Here is a 21,203-nt window from a genome sequence, read left to right as displayed (position 1 = left end):
GTAGCACGGGTCACCAATTAATGACCCGAGTACTGTAGTGGGGGGTCAGGAGTACTGTAGCGGGGGTAAATAATTTCGGTGACCGGCAGTACTGCTAGCGCAGGTAGGCACGTTACCTGCTAGCAGGGGGCGGGGGGGGGGGGCGTCAGGATGTTTACCTGTCTAGCACTGGTCAGGAGTTGATGACCAAAGTTATTGTAGCGTGGGCCAGAGTTACTGTGCGGGTCAGGAGTTACCGTAGCGCGGGTCACCAATTGGTGACCCGGAGTTACTTAGCACGAGCATGAGTTGGTGGCCCGGAGTTACCGTAGCACGGGTCAGGAGTTACTATAGCGCGGGTCACTAATTGTTGACCCAGAGTTACTGTAGCAACCTTAACTTCCGACATCGGAATGAGGTGATTCAAGATGCGTTAAAAAGCTGACAATGAGACCTTCAACTTTTATCTTTTGAATTTTTCTAGATTCGGATTGTATCATGCTCAAAATGCCAATTCTTTGTACGGGCCACTTTGAGGTGTTTGACACTTTCTGACTTCTTTGGACTTGTATTGCGCATTTCGTCATTCCGTTGACTTGTATACTCCACCAACTCACTTTGTGCATTCGTTAGCTTCCACGAGGCCGGATAATCCTTTCCTGACTTGAATGATGACACTTATCGTCTGCGTTTTGCCTCGAGCTGCTTGCGGGAACCCATATGCAATTTTAAACGTCTACACTCACACTCAAGAACCACTCACCACAACCCAAATTATACTTAATGTGAAATGCTAAAAGCTCAAAGGTTGTGTGTGTTCAATGAGTAAAATCAAATATAAACTCAATTAAAGTCTAGCTTATGGAAATGATAATCAAACGTATAAATAGCTAGAGATTGAGTTTAGAAAACTTCTCCAATAATACAAAGAGATGTAGATGAATGGATGAGGTTGAATTCCTCAAACCGAAAATGTAAGCCTCCTCTTTGTGAAAACTTCTTCACAAAAAAACACAAACTTGAAAACAAACTTAAACCAACACCCTTAAAACTTGTTTAAGAACATTATTGGTAGTTAGAAATAGTTATGGTAAATGGGTATATATAGGGTAGAAGAAACCAGCTCAAGAAATCATCAAAAACACCCTAAAACATTAAAATAATAAAAATAGGAAACTAGTCGTTACTGTACAACATCTAGTTCATAAGTCAAATTATGTCTTATGAGTCGACTTGTTTCAATTGTAAGTCGACTCAGCAGACAAAAACAACAAACATGGAAACAGAACGTAAGTAGACTTAACAGAGATTACAAGTCGACTTATAGCAAGTCGACTTACAGGATACATGAGTCGGCTTAGCAGAAAGATTTTGTATTTCCAGAGCAGATCATAAGTCGACTTATCAGTGCTTATAAGTCGACTCATGAACGTGCACATGCACTGTTCATATATGAAATCTGATTTTTAAAGTGCCTTAAAAATAGCAAATAAATTATAAAAAATGTAAAATTTTGGAAAATAATTATAAACATGAACATGAACATGTTACAAAAAGAATTTTTTAAATTACATCTCTCAATTGTGAAAACTATTCATTTTGCAAAATAGTCCAAAAATATGAAAACTTAACAACACATGTTTTTGACAAACAAACTTGCATATTCATTTTGAATAGAGTAAAAGACATAGGAAAAGATATAAAATGGTGTAACTTAGTCTTTAATCCATAAACACATATTTTTGCAAATAAACATGATTTCATTGATTTTAAACTTGTTGATTAATGAAATCATCTTAAGAACATATAAACATGAAAATATATTTATATATATGTATTGAGTTTTCATGCATATGTGGCTAAACACATTGTTTACCAAAACCAAAAATGATAAATATGAATCATGTATGAATGTATATAAATAAACAATTTTGTTTCATGTTCAAACTTAAAAACTATAAAACCAAAACGTGTATGTGTGTATAAGATTGAGCTCTAAGTATTAACACACAAGTATAAACCCTAAACTATAAAAACTATACCTAAGCAATCTTAATCTACAATTAAGCTCTTCTTGGTTGCGGATGAAGCTTGATCTTGAATTTGATTTTGAATTTCAAATGGCTTCATTCCGATATTTCGCCAACCTCTATTGAATGTCATCGTTAAGCCGCAATCCATCCAACCTCCAACAAGGATATTTGTGTAGATTACCTAACAAAACAAATGCAAGCACTCGATGCACAATGTTAGGAATTATTTGTAATCATCAAAACAAGATTAGGGAGTAGGCTCATAACCATGAGACTAACAATCTCTCCCTTTTTGATGATGACAAACAATCTACACAAATAGTATATAAAATATGCATGAACCATTATGAATATATAAAAGTAAAATCTTCATGCATAAACCAAAGTAAGATATACTCACAATATACTTGTCTCTCCTACTTTGTCAACATCAAAATGGGGTAAATAAATAAAAATGAAGAGAGCGAAAGCTCCCCCTAAAAATAAGCATAGGTGAGTATAAAACAAATATAGAGAAAAAAGCTCCCCCTATCAAAATGCCACAAAGAAAATATGCAATGAAAAAGGCTAAGTCAAACATGTGAGTAAGCATAAAAACATGCTAATCATAACTCACATATAAAGAGACAAAGTAAACACTTATATATGTATCATTAAGAGAGAGTGTCACAAGGGTCTAAAACATAAAAAATTTAAAAATCAAAATCAAAAATAAAAAATCAAATGATTTATCAATGAGTCCAAAATTTTATAAATTCTCAAAAAACATAAGTCATGATTGATTGAGAACACATACATAATTATTATTAGAAAAGGTGTCTCAATATATAAGCATAAAAACAATATATAGATTTATGAAATCAAAAGAGTGGAAAAACATGAGAATCATGAAAAAATATTTTCAATTGAAAACAAATCATGAGAGCCAAGGGAATCATGATAAACATGAAATTTCATATGAAAATCAAATCAATCAAATGAAATCATAAATCAAAATCTAAGCCAATAAAAATGAAAACAAACGTAAATTTATATGTCAATACTTTTAAGTCAATACTTTTGTTTACATATTCAAAAATTTCAAAACACATTTTCCAAAAACAAGAAATGAAAAACAAAAATGCAAAAAATGTGTTTTGAAATCAAATATGCTTTGGTACCAAATTACTCTTGGTACCAAAGAGTCTAGGGACATGACCCCTATCATTAAAGTTCAATGCCCTAGGGTTATGATCCTATTTGGACGCATGTGGTGCACGTGTCCGGTCATAGCAATGATTACTCAAATGATCCTTTCGATTGTAATATGTGCAATGAAAAAGACCCATTTATTTTTTTGGACCATATGGATGTGCACATGAAACATTTGCAAATAAAGATTGTAGTTTAAAATCATTTTTCAAATGAGAAACTCTTTTCAAATCAAAACAAAATTTGGTCAAATGACCAAAATGACCACAATAATCATATTTGTACACATGAGCATGCTTATGATGAACTTTATGTGCATGTGTATGTGTATGTGTATGATGTGATGAAGCTTGATGGGATGCACAAATATGATTAGGCTTGATGGGTTTTTGTGCATTATAACAAAATTTAGTAATATGGCTATTACGGCCGCAAATAGAACACTTATAAGTTTTGCGATACATGTGTGCATAGTGAGTGAGTTTCTTGGAAGAATTTACATGCGACTTTGCACACAAGTCCATAAGCTTATTATGATTAACAATGCATATTTTAAGGGTTGAATCTAAGGTAGATATACGATTCTTAACATGATTCAACTCACCATTTTGCGCAAATGCATTGTTATTAGAAATAAAACATATATAAGTGTTAACAAAAGAACTAACTTTATTTTTCATGTTCTCTACTTCTAATATGACATTAGTAATGTTTGAAGTTAAAACAATATGATCCAATTTTAATTTTTTATTATTTTCTTTGAGAATCACATTCTCATTAAAAATTCTATCAAACTTAGATGCTAACAACTCATGATCGGGTTTTAATACAACATGCTTGCTTTTTAAATTTACAAAATTTTATTGCAACTTCTTAAAACTATGCATTAATAATTCATATCCACGGGCAAGTTCATTAATAGATAATTCATTATCATTATCGGGCTCACATGCCTCACTAGGGCTATCGTCTAGTGGCCGTGTACATGAAGATGCTCCTTTTGAACTTGAGGAAGAAGCTGTCAAAGCGTGTTGGATCTCCTCTAAGTTTTCTTAATGTGCTTCTATAAGCTTCCACAATGTATAAGCACTATCAAAAGAATCAAGCTTGTTAGTTAAAGATGAATCAAAAGCATTGTGTAAGAATTCTAACAAGAGCTTATTCATGGTAAACATTCTTTGATCATTTTTACTCCACTTGGATTTCTCCGAAGTGGGTACAATATAAGCACAATCAATTATTTCCCACAAATCAAAGTGTCTAGATCGAACGAAAAGTTTAAATCTAACGCACCATTGAGCATAGGGGAAATTATCTAAACGAGAAGCAATATTAATGGCATAACCTAAGCTAGGTGCACCGTACATATCCATAATGTGTTATGCAAACAAAAAGAAATATCAAAACAAGATTAGCAACAACATGAAAGCTTGGATCTTTAACTCAAGGTGGTTAAGCCACAAATCAAAAAGCACCAAGTTCTGATCAAGGAGGATTCTTGGGCGCGTTCGGTTCCGCAACTCCCATTTTGGGGTGAGACTCCTCGGCCTCCAGCCTTTTGATCATATTCTCAACCTGTTCGCCCTGGTGAATAAGTTCCTTGCAGGTTTGGGTTTCTACCGTGCCAACCTTGGACAAAATATTGATCGAAAGATTATTGCGGTACATCTCAATCAGCGTGGCTTTGGAGACTTGGTCTCGACAATGAACTGACCGATTCTTGAACCTCTTCACGAAGTTGTTGACTGACTCCGACTTTCTTTGCTTTTCAGCAAGGAGGGTGGTCATCGACACCTCTGTATCATCATCGAAGAAGCGTGCCAGGAAGAGTCTTTCCGCATCGGCCCATGATGTAATAGAGCTCAGTTCCAACTTGCGGAACCATTCAAACGCTACTCTTTTGAGGGTGCCGATGAACAATCGAGTGAGGATAGCATCGTTCCCCTTGAGGAATCCGGTCTGAGACATGAAGTAGTAGATGTACTGTGAGGGGGAGCCATTTCCATCAAACTGTACCAAACTAATGGACTTGAACTTTGCTAGGTAGGGGAGTGTGTCCCACTCGATAGGGTATGGCCTGACCACCACCAGCTTGTTCATGTTTTGCTGGAGCTTCAAGACATTGAGTTGGCTTTGGAACTCGTCGAGCCTCTTGTCTCGGGCAGTACCGCCAGTACGCGATGTCCCTATCGATGACTTGGAAGAGTGATCCGAAGGCGGATCAACATTATCTTCCAGTTCAGTCGTCTGATTAGGAGTGGGTCCCCATTCCTTGTTTCCTGCCGGCTTCCGTGGGGTACACATAGCCCTTTTCTTCAAACATATCCTTTATGGACTCGATGGCGGCTTGATGTTCTTCAAACTTTTTGGCAATTGTTTGATCCTCCGCGGTTTCTGCCATGTGCAACCTTGCCAGCTCGTCTTGAATCGAGTGTGAGGTTTGGGATGTGGCTGTTGTTGAGCAAACCTCATCTTCGCCGCCCGAAGGAGACGCTAAGAGTGCATAATCGAGCGGGAGGGTCGTTCCCGTACGAGTACGGGTGCGCAAGAATATACTTTCGCGCTTGCATTGAACAAGCGGATGATTAGGTCCCAGGAAAGAATCCGAGTCTGGGGAACTCATGAGCACAGTTTTACCCTTCCTCGTCATGTTGACCGTAGCAGATGGGAGCTCCAAATCGTTGACGGTGCGCCTCCTTTGGCGGCTATGCTTTCGACAAGAAGATCTCGGCTTGGGAGCCTGTTGAGCAATCCTTTCAAACACCAAAGGTCTCATTGTTCTCACACACCGGCAGTCGGTGAGTACCGTTTGGATAAGTCTTTCGCAGTGACATTGAGGATTCGCCTCACGGATGGTGCGTTTGCGGGCTAGATGATCCCGAAGATCACCCGCAAGTCGCTGGTGGCTACCCCCAAGATCAAAGGGGCCATGCATGTGATTGCATGAAAGAGTTTTAAATGAACTCTCTTGAGTACACTGGGTGGAACGGTTAAGTGTCGAAGTCAGGCGAGTTCGCCTTGACGGGTGAGCTCTTGCGTTCGGGCGAGCTCCCGTCGCTTGACGAGCTTCGACCGTTCGTGTATTCATGTGGGCTTGATGGGGCTCGCTTGCTGCCTCCCCGAGGCTGGTTCGCCTGCAAAGTCTGTTCGTTAGGCGAACCTGGCGGGGTTCACCTTTCTTCTCTGGATCACCTTCACCTGATTCGGGCAGTTTACTTGAATCAGGAGTATGACCCGAGAAACAAAGCCCACCTAACTTGGTGGGTTCGCCCGTCCTTGTTGGTTCACATGGGTGGTCGGGCTTGCCAGAAGTACCAGGCTCGTCGAAACGAGAAGTGTTGCGATCAGAGTGAAGCTCGCCCGAGCGTGAGGGCTCGTCTGATTTGGTGAACCCATCAGTATTTGGAGGGCCGCACCTCCGCCTGGCATTCTTCAGGCCTGAGTAGTAATTCAGACCGTCATAAGAGGTGAGGGCTTGGGCCTCTTGTCGGGCGAGAGGCTGTTGTCATCGCTGGCAGGCCCTCCTGGAGAGAGGGGTGTCTGCGCGAACTATGACGGCGTGGTCCGCGCCAATGCGAACAACTGTCTCTTCTGGAACGGGGGTCTGCGAAGGTCGTGAGTCCTTAGGCGTGGATGCCTCAGCCGCTTGGGGTCGGGCCTTACGCACAACTCTGTGGTGTTTGCGGGATGTATTTCCATTAGAGGAGGAGGAAGACAATTACTCTTCATACTTGGCTTGGTCAAACTCGATTACGAGGGACTCCACGGTTGTCCCGACAGCAACCCTGTCGAACTACGCTACCACCATCTCGGTTGAAGAAACGGTATCTCCCACTGTGGTCGCCATCTTCTGTAGGTGTAAAAATTAATTTCCCAAAATGGAGATTTCGTTTGTATTGATAAGAATAGCTTATTACAAACTAATAAATTAAAATTACAACAAAAGCAGAGGGAATGCCCTCCTTGTTTAACGTGGGGTCTTTGGTAGTGATAGGACGTCTCACTCAATTCTCGCACCGAGTTTGCTTTCCTTGGACGATCCAATCGAGGTTGCAGGTGAGCTTCAGTACACAGTAGAAGCTCGTATTGATCGAGTTCGAATCTCCGAACTTAATGGCGATCGAGGCCGAAAGCTAGAAGGAGATGCTACAGTGCAATAGTAGTGCAAAGAGCGGGTTGCTACCTCAGTTGAAAAGTCAACTTATCAACCGAAAAAGCCCCCCCTTTTATGTAGCCAGAAGAGGCTTTTAAATAGAGAGGAGACGACATGATCACCCCCCTGAATCATGGGATGTGACCATGTCCTGTTGAGAGATATCATACCTCTCATTTGTACTGTGAGCGGCTGTTTAACGGTCCTGGAGTACTGTACTCCTCCCCTTCACGTCGTGGGAAATGGGAAGGCCCATCCCTATGCATGATGTTGTAGCCGCCTAGGACTCGGGCGAGTCTGGCGAATTTGTTAATAGCCTGGCCGATGGCTTGAACGTGCAGGCGAACTCAGTCACTTGGACAAACTTGACTCGTGCAGGCGAGTCAAGTATGCAGGCGAGTTTGGCGACTACGCGGATTTGACTGATCACTTGTACTGTGAGCGGCTGTTTGATGGGCTTGGAGTACTGTACTCCTTCCCTTCATGTTGCGGGAAATGAGAAGGCCCATCCCTGTACATGATGTTGCAGCCGCTAGGTACTTCTGACGAGTTTGCCGAGTTTGTTGATCGCATGGCCATGCAGCAAAGCTCAATTCTTGAGTAGACTTGACTTGTGCAAGCGAGTCAAGTTTGCAGACGAATTTTTGGTCGCCTGGTGGATTGTCTGGTTGTGTAGGCGAATTCAGCGATCGCGTGGTCTTGACTCGTGCTGGAGAATTAAGCATGTAGGCGTAATCGAGCTCTTGATGGCGGGTTTTTAGGTACCCCTGTAGTCAAAGCAATTTTTATAGCCTACAACCCTAAAACATTAAAATAATCAAAAACAGAAAACTAGCAGTTACTGTGCAATAGCTAGTTCATAAGTCGACTTATAAGTCGACTTTTTCCAGTTGTAAATCAACTCAGCAGACAAAAACAACAAACATGAAAACAGAACGTAAGTCGACTTAACAGAGATTACAAGTCGACTTATAGCAAGTCAACTTACAAGATACATGAGTCGACTTAACAGAAAGATTTTGCATTTTCCATAACATATCATAAGTCGACTTATCAGTGCTTATAAATCAACTCATGAACGTGCACGGGCACTGTTCATGTATGAAATCTAATTTTTAAAGTGCCTTAAAAAATAACAAATAAATTCCAAAAATTGTAAAACTTTGAGAAATGATTATAAACATGAAATTAAACATGTTACAAAAAGAATTTTTCAAATTGCATCTCCTAATTGTGAAAACTCTTTATTTTGCAAAATAGTCCAAAAACATGAAAACTTAACAACACATGTTTTTGACAAACAAACTTGCATATTCATTTTGAATGGATTAAATGACATAAGAAAATATATAAAATGGTATAATTTAGTCTTTAATCCATAAACACATATTTTTGCAAATAAACATGATTTCATTGATTTTGAACTTGTTGATTAATGAAATCATCTTAAGCACATATAAACATGAAAATATATTTATATACATGTATTGAGTTTTCATGTATATGTGGCTAAATTCATTGTTTATCAAAACCAAAAATGATAAATATGAAACATGTATGTATGTATATAAATAAGTAAATTTGTTTCATATTCAAACTTAAAAACTATAAAACCAAAACGTGTATGTGTGTATAAGATTGAGCTCTAAGTATTAATACACAAGTATAAACCCTAAACTATAAAAACTACACCCAAGCAATATTGATCTTCACTTAAGCTCGTCTTGGTTGCGGATGAAGTTTGATCTTGAATTTGATTTTGAATTGGAAATGGCTTCATTCTGATATTCTGCCAACCTCCATTGAATATCATCGTTAAGGCGCAATCCATCCAACCTCCAACAAAGATATTTGTATAGATTACCTAACAAAACAAATGCAAACACTCGACGCACAATGTTAGGAATTGTTTATAATCATCAAAATAAGATTAAAGAATAGGCTCATAACCATGAGGCTAACAGGTATTTGCTAGAGCAAAAGATGTTAGAAATGTTCACTCTTTAATTAAGTTTTACGTATGCTCATTTGAGCGACTGTACAAATTGAGATTAAACTTGTGAAAGAGGAATTCTGTTGTCACATTTGGAACATCAAATGAGTTCCACCAAGGTGCATTTTAGTTCCACACAAATAATATAAAATAAATTAAACCAAACTAAAATTAAAATTAAAATTAAAAATTCAATCATCTATATATGAAATAATATCAAATAGACAGTTCCACCTGTATGAATTATATATTGTCCGTGAATTTAGATAGTCAAATATTTCGAATAGTTTAGCATGCTCAGATCCACACTTATGTTTTCAATGGACATTTTCTGGATGTCCATACCTATCAAAAAAAAAAAAGGATACGTAAATGGATTTTTTTTTTAACTGGCTTACCCGTATGATTACCTGTATTATCTCATGTCCCTGATTAGTGCTGGGCGCACACAATGGGTTATGAGGACGTAGACGTCTGATGTTTGCCTTCAACAAACACATTCACATAACCATACTCTGCCTCATAATTTCCACCTCCAAGTAATCAGAATACGCATCTCATGCTTTTATGCAAGTCTTATGGACAGATTTTTTTTATCAGCTGAACAAGATTTGTTTTGAGGACTTTGCACTAATCTTGATGTCATGAAATGAAGAAAAACTGCTCATTTTTACAAGCCTGCAAACTTATACGGACAGAGAGCAGGGACTACTGATTCTATGTAAACTATTAAGACAGCAGTTACAACAAGGACTACACGAAATCTACATGAGATCATAACCTGCCAGAGCGCATCGTTGCACACCCAAAATGCTTTAGCATTTAACGAATGCAAAACGCAACAAAATTGTGAAAAACTAAGTTAAAGCGAGCTACTTGAAGGGTTTAGCTCGAAGGACGTTTTCTTGGCTTCCTAGAAGAAGCAGGGTTCATTTTGGAGATGTCTGAACTTTGCTTCTTGCTTGATCGACCGCGCTTGAGCTGGCCAGACTTCCCAACTGGTCCGTTGTTTAGATAAGTTGGCTGATGGGATTTATTAGCTTGGATCTCTTCTTCTTTGGATGTGAAGAATGGAAATTCCTATACACAAAAAAAAAAAAAAACTAGCAATTAGAAAAGTACTCCAAGATATTTTCTATTATGGCATGATGAACTCTTATCTGTTCATGTGTATGGTAAACTAAACATGAAAACAAGGACATGCTTGTTAACTTAAACCAATATATACGAACTACCCATCTCAATAAGAAGGGGGGTTTCTTATGAAGCAAAACAAAGAAGTGGTTTGTGTGTACTCAAGGTAGAAAAACTATGATCAGCCTTTTTTCCCAACAAGAAAAATATGCCAAATTCAGTTCATTAACAAATAGGAACTACTTGCGTCTATCTGATATGATGAATTATGGAATGAACTACAGTAAGTATTCTATGCAAGGTAACTTGTGTAAAATCCAGGCCATACTAAATAATTGTATTCAATTTCCAAGAATGAGCACGAGTTTGCATGTAGAACTTTAGCCTCTTTTTATCTATTAGTCCCCATGCACAGTCTATCTAATCTTGTATAAAAGTTTTCATACATTAATGAGCACGCCAAATTCACATTGTATTAGAGTTTCCATTTATATAATTATTATTAAATTGGGTACGTATAATATTACAATTGTTAAAGATAATTATCACCTAGATTGATTGAAGCAATGTGTATAAAGGAATTGCCTAACATAATCCTTGAATATGTGCCTAATCTGGATATAAATCCTGGCTCTGCCCCTGATCTAATGTTCTCATATTGACACAAATAACTCCATCTGTTATACTTGCCCTCACAATTGAAAGTCAAAAAATTAACCCTCTATACTGCTAGTAAAGCTTTCCATTTATAGAATCCAATACGTATATCACAATAACTGCTTAATCTACTTGAATTAGTACAGCGGGCCATTAACATAAGCTTAACTTAATAGAACCTTTAACTTTACTTTTTAAAGAAATAACACACGGCTCCATGCTAACAAAAGCAATCTACTGGAGGAGAATTTTTCTCAGAAACGACAACTGCCAAGTGACAAATCTATTTAAAATTTCCTTCTGTAAATGGCAGGCTCCTGTTACACTGCTCAAAATCATGAATCACCTTTGCAAGATGACTTCCATTTGGCTTAGTTAGTATCCTAGATAGTTATGAAGTCCAGCGAATTCAGTCTTAAGGTGCATAAGCGTGGTAAGTTTATATTAGAAGCCATCTTTGTGGTTTGGTAAGTCAAAGGTAAAAAAGCAAAACAAAGAGATAACATCGGAAAGATTACTTCGTCAGCAGCTGCTTAAAACCTTTGGGAAAAAACATGCAGGTCTTGCAAATCAAGTCATCCTTCAAGAGCTCATCCTCCACAATATGTTAGTCAGAGGAACCATGTAATTGTAAAGGTGATTAAGGGCATAATCTTCTCCTTCATACACAGGGTCTTATTTTATCATTCCTACCTAGTTGTTTCATCTTTCACTTTGAGATGAATAGGCATGACTTAAAGTTTCCTACTTTTGGCAGGTGCACCTTACGTCTCTCTAAGAATATTGTTCACGCTGCTAATAGCTGGTAACCATGCATACATAAGCAGCAGGAGGCCTGATAAGAAATGTAATGATTCTGTGGGACCTGACTAAGATTAACTGAGAAAGGACCTGACAAACTGATCTGTATGTTTAAAGGTGCCAAAGACTAAACTAATTGTGCCTTAAGGGAAATGAAAGACTACTTTGTAGAAGAAGAGAAGATTTATGATGCTCAGATATCATAATTAGCCTTCTGCATTCTTACTATAAACCTATACGTAGGATAAAGTTTGGCACTTTGGTACCATGAAATAAAGGAAATGTTATACAGTGTGTGACGCCAACTTCTCACCTTCGACCTGAGGTATTGCCTAACATGTTGCTCGATGTAGCATTCGTACCTGAAGAATACCTACTTTCATTTCATTGTTTGTCTCTCTAATATTCCTTTTTTTAACTCTCATCTTCTATCAAATCCAAATCTTTGGGATATGGCTTCTTTGCCTCTTACATTATGAGAAGAGGAGCTTCGAATATTTCATTTTATTAAATGACATGAGTATATTTTTGTTAATGCCTTCAGATCTATGTCACACTATTTTCTATTAGGTAGATGACAAGATTTTACATGTAATAAGTGTATCCGTGTTTATATAATATTTGATATACATGTCCCAAGATGTTGGTCGTGTCCGATACGTGGCATATATCCCCCAAAAACCATCAACTGCACATTTTCCATGTAAAACCTTGTATAGATCCATATAGTCAGTTTGATTTCCCATAAATCATTTTTGGGTTCCCCTGATACTCAGCTCTCATGATAACATTTATCATGGTTTGAGTTTATCCGACATAATTGTGTCCTCAACAAGTAGTATCAGTTGATTTTTGGGGGAACACTAAGTACTAATTGCATATGGGGTTAAAAATAAAAGTGAAGGGAAGATGAGACTTGTGTCAACGACTTAACAAATTACAATCCATGAACAGGGAAACAGATGTGGGATACAGGTATGTGCAATACGTACACCGATGTTATGGTAAATTTTAGGATAAAGGCACGATATGGATACGACAAAAGTTATATCATAAAACTAGGCTAAATGGCACATACATACGACAAAGTTTTCCTATTTTGGCACTTATATACCATGAGTAGTTTTTTGTGGCAAATAAATACCATATGTTGTTTAAGATTGGCATATTAGTACCTTCAATGATGCAAACATGAAATTTTTTACTTGAACATTACATATAACACTAAGATGTTAATTTCATAGCTTTCCAACCATTAATATTTGTTAAATTTATCATTTAACATATCTCAACTCTATTTTTAAGTAGAATTAATATAAGTTTAAAAAAAATTGGTACATTTAGTAGCAAATTTAACAAATATTAACTGCTAAAAAGATCTAAAATTAGCATGTAAGTATCATAGAGAACAAGGTTTTAAATATCGGATATCGGGGAAATATCGGATGGTCAAAATTCATATCGGATTGCGGATATCGGGGAAATATCGGGGATATGTGGTAAATATCGGAATGCCATAATGAATGTTTGCATACATAGTATAATGCATTAAAATATAATCTCAACATATGTAATGAAATTTAAGCATACAAAATATGAATAATATATGTTTAGGATCACTAATCAACCTTCTAAAACAAACAAAAGTGCAAAACAACGTTGCAACATTATATGTTTAGGATCACTAATCAACCTTCTAAAACAAACAAAAGTGCAAAACAACGTTGCAACATTCGATCAGCTTTTTTTAGGGCAAAATGTCATTTGATATAATAGAAAAATCTTGATATCTCGTCCAAAAATTCCAAATACGGTATATTATTTTGCAACAAGCTATATAAAAAGATATATTGGTCCACATATCGGCTAATATATCGGCCATATCGGGGATTTATCACTCAAAATAGCCAAAAAGCGGAAAAGGATATTTAAAGATCATATCGGTTGCGGCAAGCCCTGTAAAAGGATATATCGGGGGATATATCGGGCCATGTCGGGGATATTTAAAACAATGATAGAGAAACATTCGATCAAGTGTACTAACATGCCAATTTTAAACAACTCATGGTATTTATTTGCCAAAAAAAAACTCATGAAAATTACCATGAGTTGTGTTTTTATATTTACCATGAGTTGTTTAAAATTACCACTAGAGATGAGAAACAATGTGCATATAGATTAGGAAAATTCCAAAAAATAGTACATTAATTTGTTGTGGGTGCAGTACAAAAAATATGCATGTGCACATGAATAAATTATGTAAATAACTATACTTTATTAAAAAATAGACCAAATTATATATATGCAATGAATCAAAAAGTCAATTGGAGTTATGAACCCATCATTCATCCATTTGAACTTTTGCATTAGTGTCAAATAAATTGCTAGTATATATTCGGTATGTCTAGAACAAAATTAAATATTTGACACATATGCCTCTAATATCAAGACTGTCAAAGCATTAGATACTATGTTACCCACGTAATTCTATCATGAAGCCGTATAGGGATGTCCAATTAGGCTTTAGCTTGGACTCGGTTGGGCCTGAGAAAAGCCCAAAAAATGCGGGCCGACCCGGCTCCGGGCCCGGGTTGTGTTGGTGAGGCCCGACACGATTTTTAAATTTATATATTTTTTATATATGTTGTATATATGTTTTATATATAATCATATAATGATATGGTTATTAGTGTATACTTATATATATTTCTAAGTGTATGTGGTTTTTTGAGAAAAACGGCCATGGCTTTGTAGTCCTAAGTATACTTATATGTGTATATTATAGACTTATAGTCATATAAGTATATATAAGTACATAAGTATAATTTTATATAAGTATATTGCATGTAATATATATAAAAATATATCATAAAATTTAAGTATATAACTATACTTAAATAAGCATAATATAAGTATGTAATAAATACATATATAACTATATAATACATATTTATAAATAAGTAATACATACTTATGTTATTCTCACTCTCTCAAGTTATAACTTACAGGTGTATACAATATATTTACATATAATATATGTCTATATAATATATAGCTATTTACTAATATGTAAGTATAGTTATATACTTTACTTATATGATATACTTTTATATATATTACATGCAATATACTTACATATAATTATACTTATGAACTTATATATATATATATATATATATATATAGAGAGAGAGAGAGAGTGTGTGTGTTACAAAAGCCTGATAAAGAAAATGGAGCTAAATGGATCCAGCAATCCGATGAATTTCCTTAGCAAGCTTAGTCATGGATTCCTGGTTTTTTGCCTCAACATCAGCCAAAGCGTGTCTACGCAGCTCCTCATCGGAATAGACGCTCATGTCGTTTACATCTTTTTTTAGCTGCTCCATTTGATCAATTTCAGCTTGAAGCAAGGGTTGTTGCTGCATTTGTTTTGAAGCCAACGTCTGCTTTATATCCGTCATACCCGCCAAGTCAGCTTCAGCCTCTGCAAATTGGACCTGAAGAGCCTTGATTTGAGCTCGAAGATGGTCAACCTTACGTTGCTTCTGAAGTTCAGCGTTTGCAACCTTTCTACCTTCTCGGGATAAAATCTCTCCGATCTCTTCGAACTCTTTAATACATTGCTTAGTTTCAAGCAATTAATGGTTAAGTTCAAATAAGGAGTCATCCCTTTGTCGCATAGCTTGCATAGCTCGCTCCTCAGCCAAAGAGTAAAGAGATCGAGACCGACGATTTTCCCATTGATTGAAAAGATCTTCAACCTTAGTCAGGTGCAACCAATATGGTAATAAGGCAAGGTCAACTTGGTAGTGATGTGGCCTAATCTTATCCCTACATCACACCTCGAAGATAGAGCCTCAACCACTCTTCACCAACTCCAATGTAGATGTAGGGACAAGATTAGGCCACATCACTACCAAGTTGTTTGGAGCAACTTGGTACCAAGTTTCTCCATTTTTCTCATATATATAATACATACTTACATAATTATAATAAGATTAATATATTTTTTTAGTAGTTTTTTATAAAAAAAAATCAAAAAGAAACAAAAACAAAAAAAAACAGCCCGGCCCGGAGCCCGACCCGGGCACCCTGGGTCTGGGCTAAGCATTTTGCCCCGCTCGGACCTGGAAATCTGAGCCGGGTCGAGTTGGTCCATTTGAACAAGCCCAAAGCCATATCTGTACCAAACACGTACCTATACCGAAACTTCATAGGCACTACTTGCATGCATTTATTTTGACATGTGGTCAATTATATGACATATGTTTTAATTTACAACATTTGTGATATAGTTCTTGGATACATATCATACACTTACATCCATATCTTGAAACTCGTTAGACATAAAATCGGGTTCGTTTTAGCCCATACCCAAGTAAAAAAAACTATGATTCTAAAGGGTCATCTAGGTGTTTAGTTCAAAAGGAGCAGTTTCTAATTTATAATAATTAACATGACAAAAGAAACGTAAAAATGTGATAGGAGTTTTAATTCTAATAACACCTGAATTGAAAAACAATAATGATCTCATGTAATTATTAATTTCAATATATATGTGTAGTCATGTTCCCGTACTATACATTTTACAAATTTTTCGTGTCTTGTGCTTGCACCAGCAGCCGTATGGGTAGTCATACCCGTTTCCATGCAACTTAGATCAGATATGAGTATAGCTCTTATGAGTACGGATGGTGCATATCTCGACATCTTAAACAACTCAAATAAGGATAAATTCATTTCTATATATAAATATACAGTATATACGGATAGTCTCAGATGCATGAAGATGCATGAAGTGCATTCACTTGCTTTAAGATAGCCAAGGATCTTTCTTGACATTACAAATACTATGGAAATTGATTGTTTTGGAAACCATGACTAAACAAAAAATTTCTTTTTTATTCTTTTGTGAAATATAAATCATTGATAAATGTACAAAAAGTGAGGTTTGCAGTTAATCTTCCCACTTAAAAGATGATGGGATGATGGTGGTGATGAAGGTGTTAAGCCCATGGCTCCAAAAGTAGTTTGGCAGCCAAAGAAATGCTTTACACACATGACAAAATTGAAGTTAGAAGTAGTACGGAGTTTCAAGCGTATGAGGGATAAAAAAAGGTTAAATTGACATTTACACAGATTATCATTTATATTTGTTAGAATAAGAAATTTACCTTCACCTTAACTTCAGTGTTTTGGTGCAACTAAAGGGTCACGTTTCATAGTATAAGAGCAATATAGGTTCAATTTTCACCTACCACAAATTTAAAGTGGATTTAAGAAAAAAGATTGTTGGGTGAGTCTAGGTTTCGGCCCATGAAAAGGGTGCTTAATCTGCGGGGCATATTAGCATCAAAGTTATAACCCTCACAGTGGAAGGCTCCTTCAACAATATCCATTAACCTGATCTATCAAGGGAACAGTTGTCTACCATGCACATTCCTCTGTTTTCTTTCAGTCTTTCGATCTATTATTACCTTTGTGAATAAGGTCCCCTTCAAGAACTGCTTTGACAAGTTACTCTTCCGGTAACACCAATAACATCTGCTTCTATTTTCTTTCTTTAGGTATCATTTGTGTATTTAAAAATTTAAATGGCATCTAGATTTAAAGCTTTTCAACCTCGAACTTGAAAATTCGAGCCTTAATTGCCAGAAACTCCTTAGACTTTTGAATAAGTAAATACATAATTTTCAAGCATTAATTTAGCTCATGATACATTGGCACTGAGGGAGTATGTAAAAATGATATACCTTTTCAAATAGTTCATGACCACCCTTTCTGGTGCTCCTAGGTATCTAGTTTCTGACTACCTTCAATATCTTTCAATAATTGCAAATTTTGATGCAATCCTTGACACAAGAAAATTGATTGGGCTCAAAAGTTTCAGTTGATGTATCCCGCAACAGAAGGTTAAAATAACAAAACTGGTTTTCTTGGAATGTGATTTCAGTAAAAAATTTCAAAATAATACGAAAGATGGAAATTGGAGCTCCATTAATCTAACAAGCTGCACATGATAAATATGTGTGCTCCATCTCAAGGGGATTAATCATAGTTTAGTTAGCTTAATCCTTCGCTAATTTATGTAACTGTCTTCTCTTCACTTTATTATAAATAGAGTCTGACGATTCCTCTCTAAGAGTACATCAGTTTCCCAAAATCAACATTTAAATACTGTTTCTAGTCAGTTAAAAAAAGAGAAACAAGATTACCTTATTTTCAGTTCCAGTAAGCAGCTGATGGTCCATGTCATCTTCTGAGTCATCTATCTCCTCTTGTTCAAATTCCACATGTTCAATCTCTTCTTCAGAATCACTCAACTCTTCCTGTTCCATCACTATCCCAGCGATAGAATAATCATGAGGGTCTCCTCCGCCAAGGCATACGCCATTGCTGTTTGGAGGTACAACTTGCAAAGTTAAATCGCGGTTACCTGAAACCTCTGTACATCTACCACTACAGGTAAGAAATGAGTCATCGCCTAACAACTTTGGCGTTTCCTCAATATTCTGACAATCTCTGCCAAATGTCTTTTCCTTTTCTGGGACAGAACACAAGCGAATGTCTAAATCAAGATTACTTTCATTTTCATTATTGGTTAGAGATGCTGTACTGGTTCCCACCTTATTATTACCAGACACAGGTATTCTCAACATGCAATCAGATTGATTGCGGAGCTTATCGAAATCACCTTGTGATACTTCTAAATCGCTAGAGACCCGATGAAGTAATGGTCTGGCAGAAGAATCACCATTTTCACTGTCAGCTCTTTGCAAGAAAGGATGAAAGTCAATAGTATGCAAATCTAAGGGTAACTTTTTAGGCTGTATTGTAGCATTGCTGAATAAACCTGAGCTTGCAGAACATTGAGGTCTAGAGGGACTGGGATCATTCGGAAGCGAACTTCTAAGGAAGGAGCTGTGAGTAGTTGAACCAGTAGCATGAGAATTAATTGAAGGATATGATGAAAGTTGACCTTCAGGGGCCTGGAACAGTAAAGGATGCATTTGAAGATCAGATTCAGAGGTGTTCTCTTCTGCTCCAAATTGACCCATATGAGTAATACCATCTTGCTGTGGATTAGTATCCAGACCATTATCAGAAATTTTATTTAAGTAATCCCCAAGATTTGATATGCTACTCCCTACTCTTGCAGACTGAGAAACTCTTCGAACATGATTTCTTACTGCATTATCACGAACTATGGAAGCAGATGACTCGTAGCGGTAATTCTTGAAAGTTGACTGTGAAATTACACGAACAGTTGGAGGAAGATTGACAGGAGGTAAGTCAGGTGCCAACTTGACTACTCTAGTAGATTTAGTTTTATGTGTTTGGCAAGCTTGTGAGACCAGCTGGCTATTAGAAGCCCTTGGCATTGAATTGTAAAGGAATTGCTTCGAAGACGCACCATGCGATGCATGAGAAAAATGAGACGGAGGACACAAATCTTGAGTGCAAGAGGTATGAAACCCATGCCTACCTCCCTGATGCGGTTCTCTACTTCCATTTGGTATAGAAGTAGAAGTCTCATGGACATAAGTACCATTAAATGCCGTGATGTTAACTGATTGCATATTACTTCTGCTTATGCTTAAAAGAGGGGTATCACAGGATTTGTGCTTGGAGCTTCCTGCCTCCGAGTCTGCCAAGAACGCTTCATGAACATAAGCCTCATCTTCACCATCGACGTCACCTGCACTGTTATCACCACCATTATCAACCTGCAAACCATATACTCAGATATCAAGAAGAATTCAATTTTTTCATAATTATTTTCTTGTGGATTAAACAAGATAGACGAACCTCCTTATCTGATGATGTATGGCAGTCAGTCATTGAAGCTTTCATTTTTCTCCTTTTTGCCTCATATAATCGTCGTTTCTCTTTCATGGCTTCACTTTTTCTGTATGATTTCTGAGTGCCTGTAGCAATACGCCACAGCCGGGGTAACAAGGATGGATCTCTATATGGAACCACAAATTTCCAGACAGACAACCAATCGTTTTTGAAGAGTTTAAGTCCCTGGTTTTACAGAATTAATGTGATTAAGTTGCAGATAATATAAACTTGACTACAACACTAGTTAAGGAGGAAAATATCCAAATTAGAATCACCTCACTGATGCGTGCCCTTTCATCTGTAGTCAATGGAGAGGTCTTCATTCTTCTCACAGCCTGCACGAAGTTGATGCAGCAGAACACCCTTACAACGTACATTATCATAACAAGACTTGAAACCCTACTATGAGGAAAAATATGCTACAGAATAATGGATCACCACATAAGCAAATCCACGAAATCAAGTTATGTATGGTAGGCCTATACTTGTGCATTGTCACAATCAATGATCTGAGATAACTTAATAGGTGTCTATCGGGGTGCAAATGGGTTCGGTCCGTTCGGATTTATCAAAACCAATCCACTTCCATATCCATTTCAGATGCAGATACAAATACTTTCAACTGTTACCTGGGTGCTTCTATTAGGAAGTCGTACCTCTACCCAAGCCTCTAAGACACTTTTTAGATATATGCATATGTTTATTCGGGCATATACTCAATTATATAATACATGTTTTAATTTAAAACACTCCTCATACACTTTTTGGATGTATATTCTACACTTCACATTTATTTGTTATATATTCATCTTATGTAAATGAAGAAACAATGTTGATCTTATGTAAATTATTAATTTTAATATATGTATATGTATATGGATGTATATGGATGTATATGGATGTATATGGATGTATATGTATGTCTGTGTGTGTATGTATGTATATGTATATGTATGCATGTATGTATATGTATGTATATGTATGTATATGTATGTATGCATATGCGTGTGAGAAAAATGCATAGCCTTGGTACCAATTTGGTAGTGAGGTGGCTCATCCTAATCCGCTGACTTGAATAGTTCCCACTTGAGTAGTTCTCTCCTTGAAAATGAGTGGATAATAATGAGTCACCTCACTACCAATGACCAAAATTAGTCCTTGGTACCAAGGTACCCATATTCCTATATATATAGCCATGTCCCCGTACCATACCTTTTATAAATGTGTCGTGTCCTGTTACCGTACCACTACCAGTACCCGTACCCATGCAACCTAGCTTTCAAACTATCAGATACAGATACACATATAGTTGTTATTTCAGATTAGATATTTCCGTGAAGTTCAGATGGGGATAAAGGAACTACAATTCGCATTTTATAGTTGGGTAGATTTCACAAACCCCCCCCCCCCCCCCAAAA

General features: G+C 36.8%; 1 protein-coding gene across 1 annotated transcript in view; it reads right to left on the bottom strand.

Moving 5' to 3' along the window:
* The window catches only part of LOC109835145, a gene marked incomplete at its 5' end in the record, with an annotated part of 19,189 nt that continues 7,834 nt past the window's right edge, over positions 9,849 to 21,203 (bottom strand). The window contains 4 exons of the mRNA XM_020403134.1: positions 9,849 to 10,429; positions 18,156 to 19,667; positions 19,750 to 19,968; positions 20,061 to 20,120. Of these exons, the coding sequence (XP_020258723.1) occupies positions 10,235 to 10,429; positions 18,156 to 19,667; positions 19,750 to 19,968; positions 20,061 to 20,120 (1,986 nt within the window). The remainder of the gene's footprint in view (positions 10,430 to 18,155; positions 19,668 to 19,749; positions 19,969 to 20,060; positions 20,121 to 21,203) is intronic.

The sequence above is a fragment of the Asparagus officinalis genome, chromosome 3, assembly GCF_001876935.1.
Source record: "Asparagus officinalis chromosome 3, Aspof.V1, whole genome shotgun sequence".
NCBI lineage: Eukaryota > Viridiplantae > Streptophyta > Magnoliopsida > Asparagales > Asparagaceae > Asparagus > Asparagus officinalis.
Note: the sequence above shows the minus strand (reverse complement) of the source record. Positions and strands in the feature narration are given on the sequence as shown.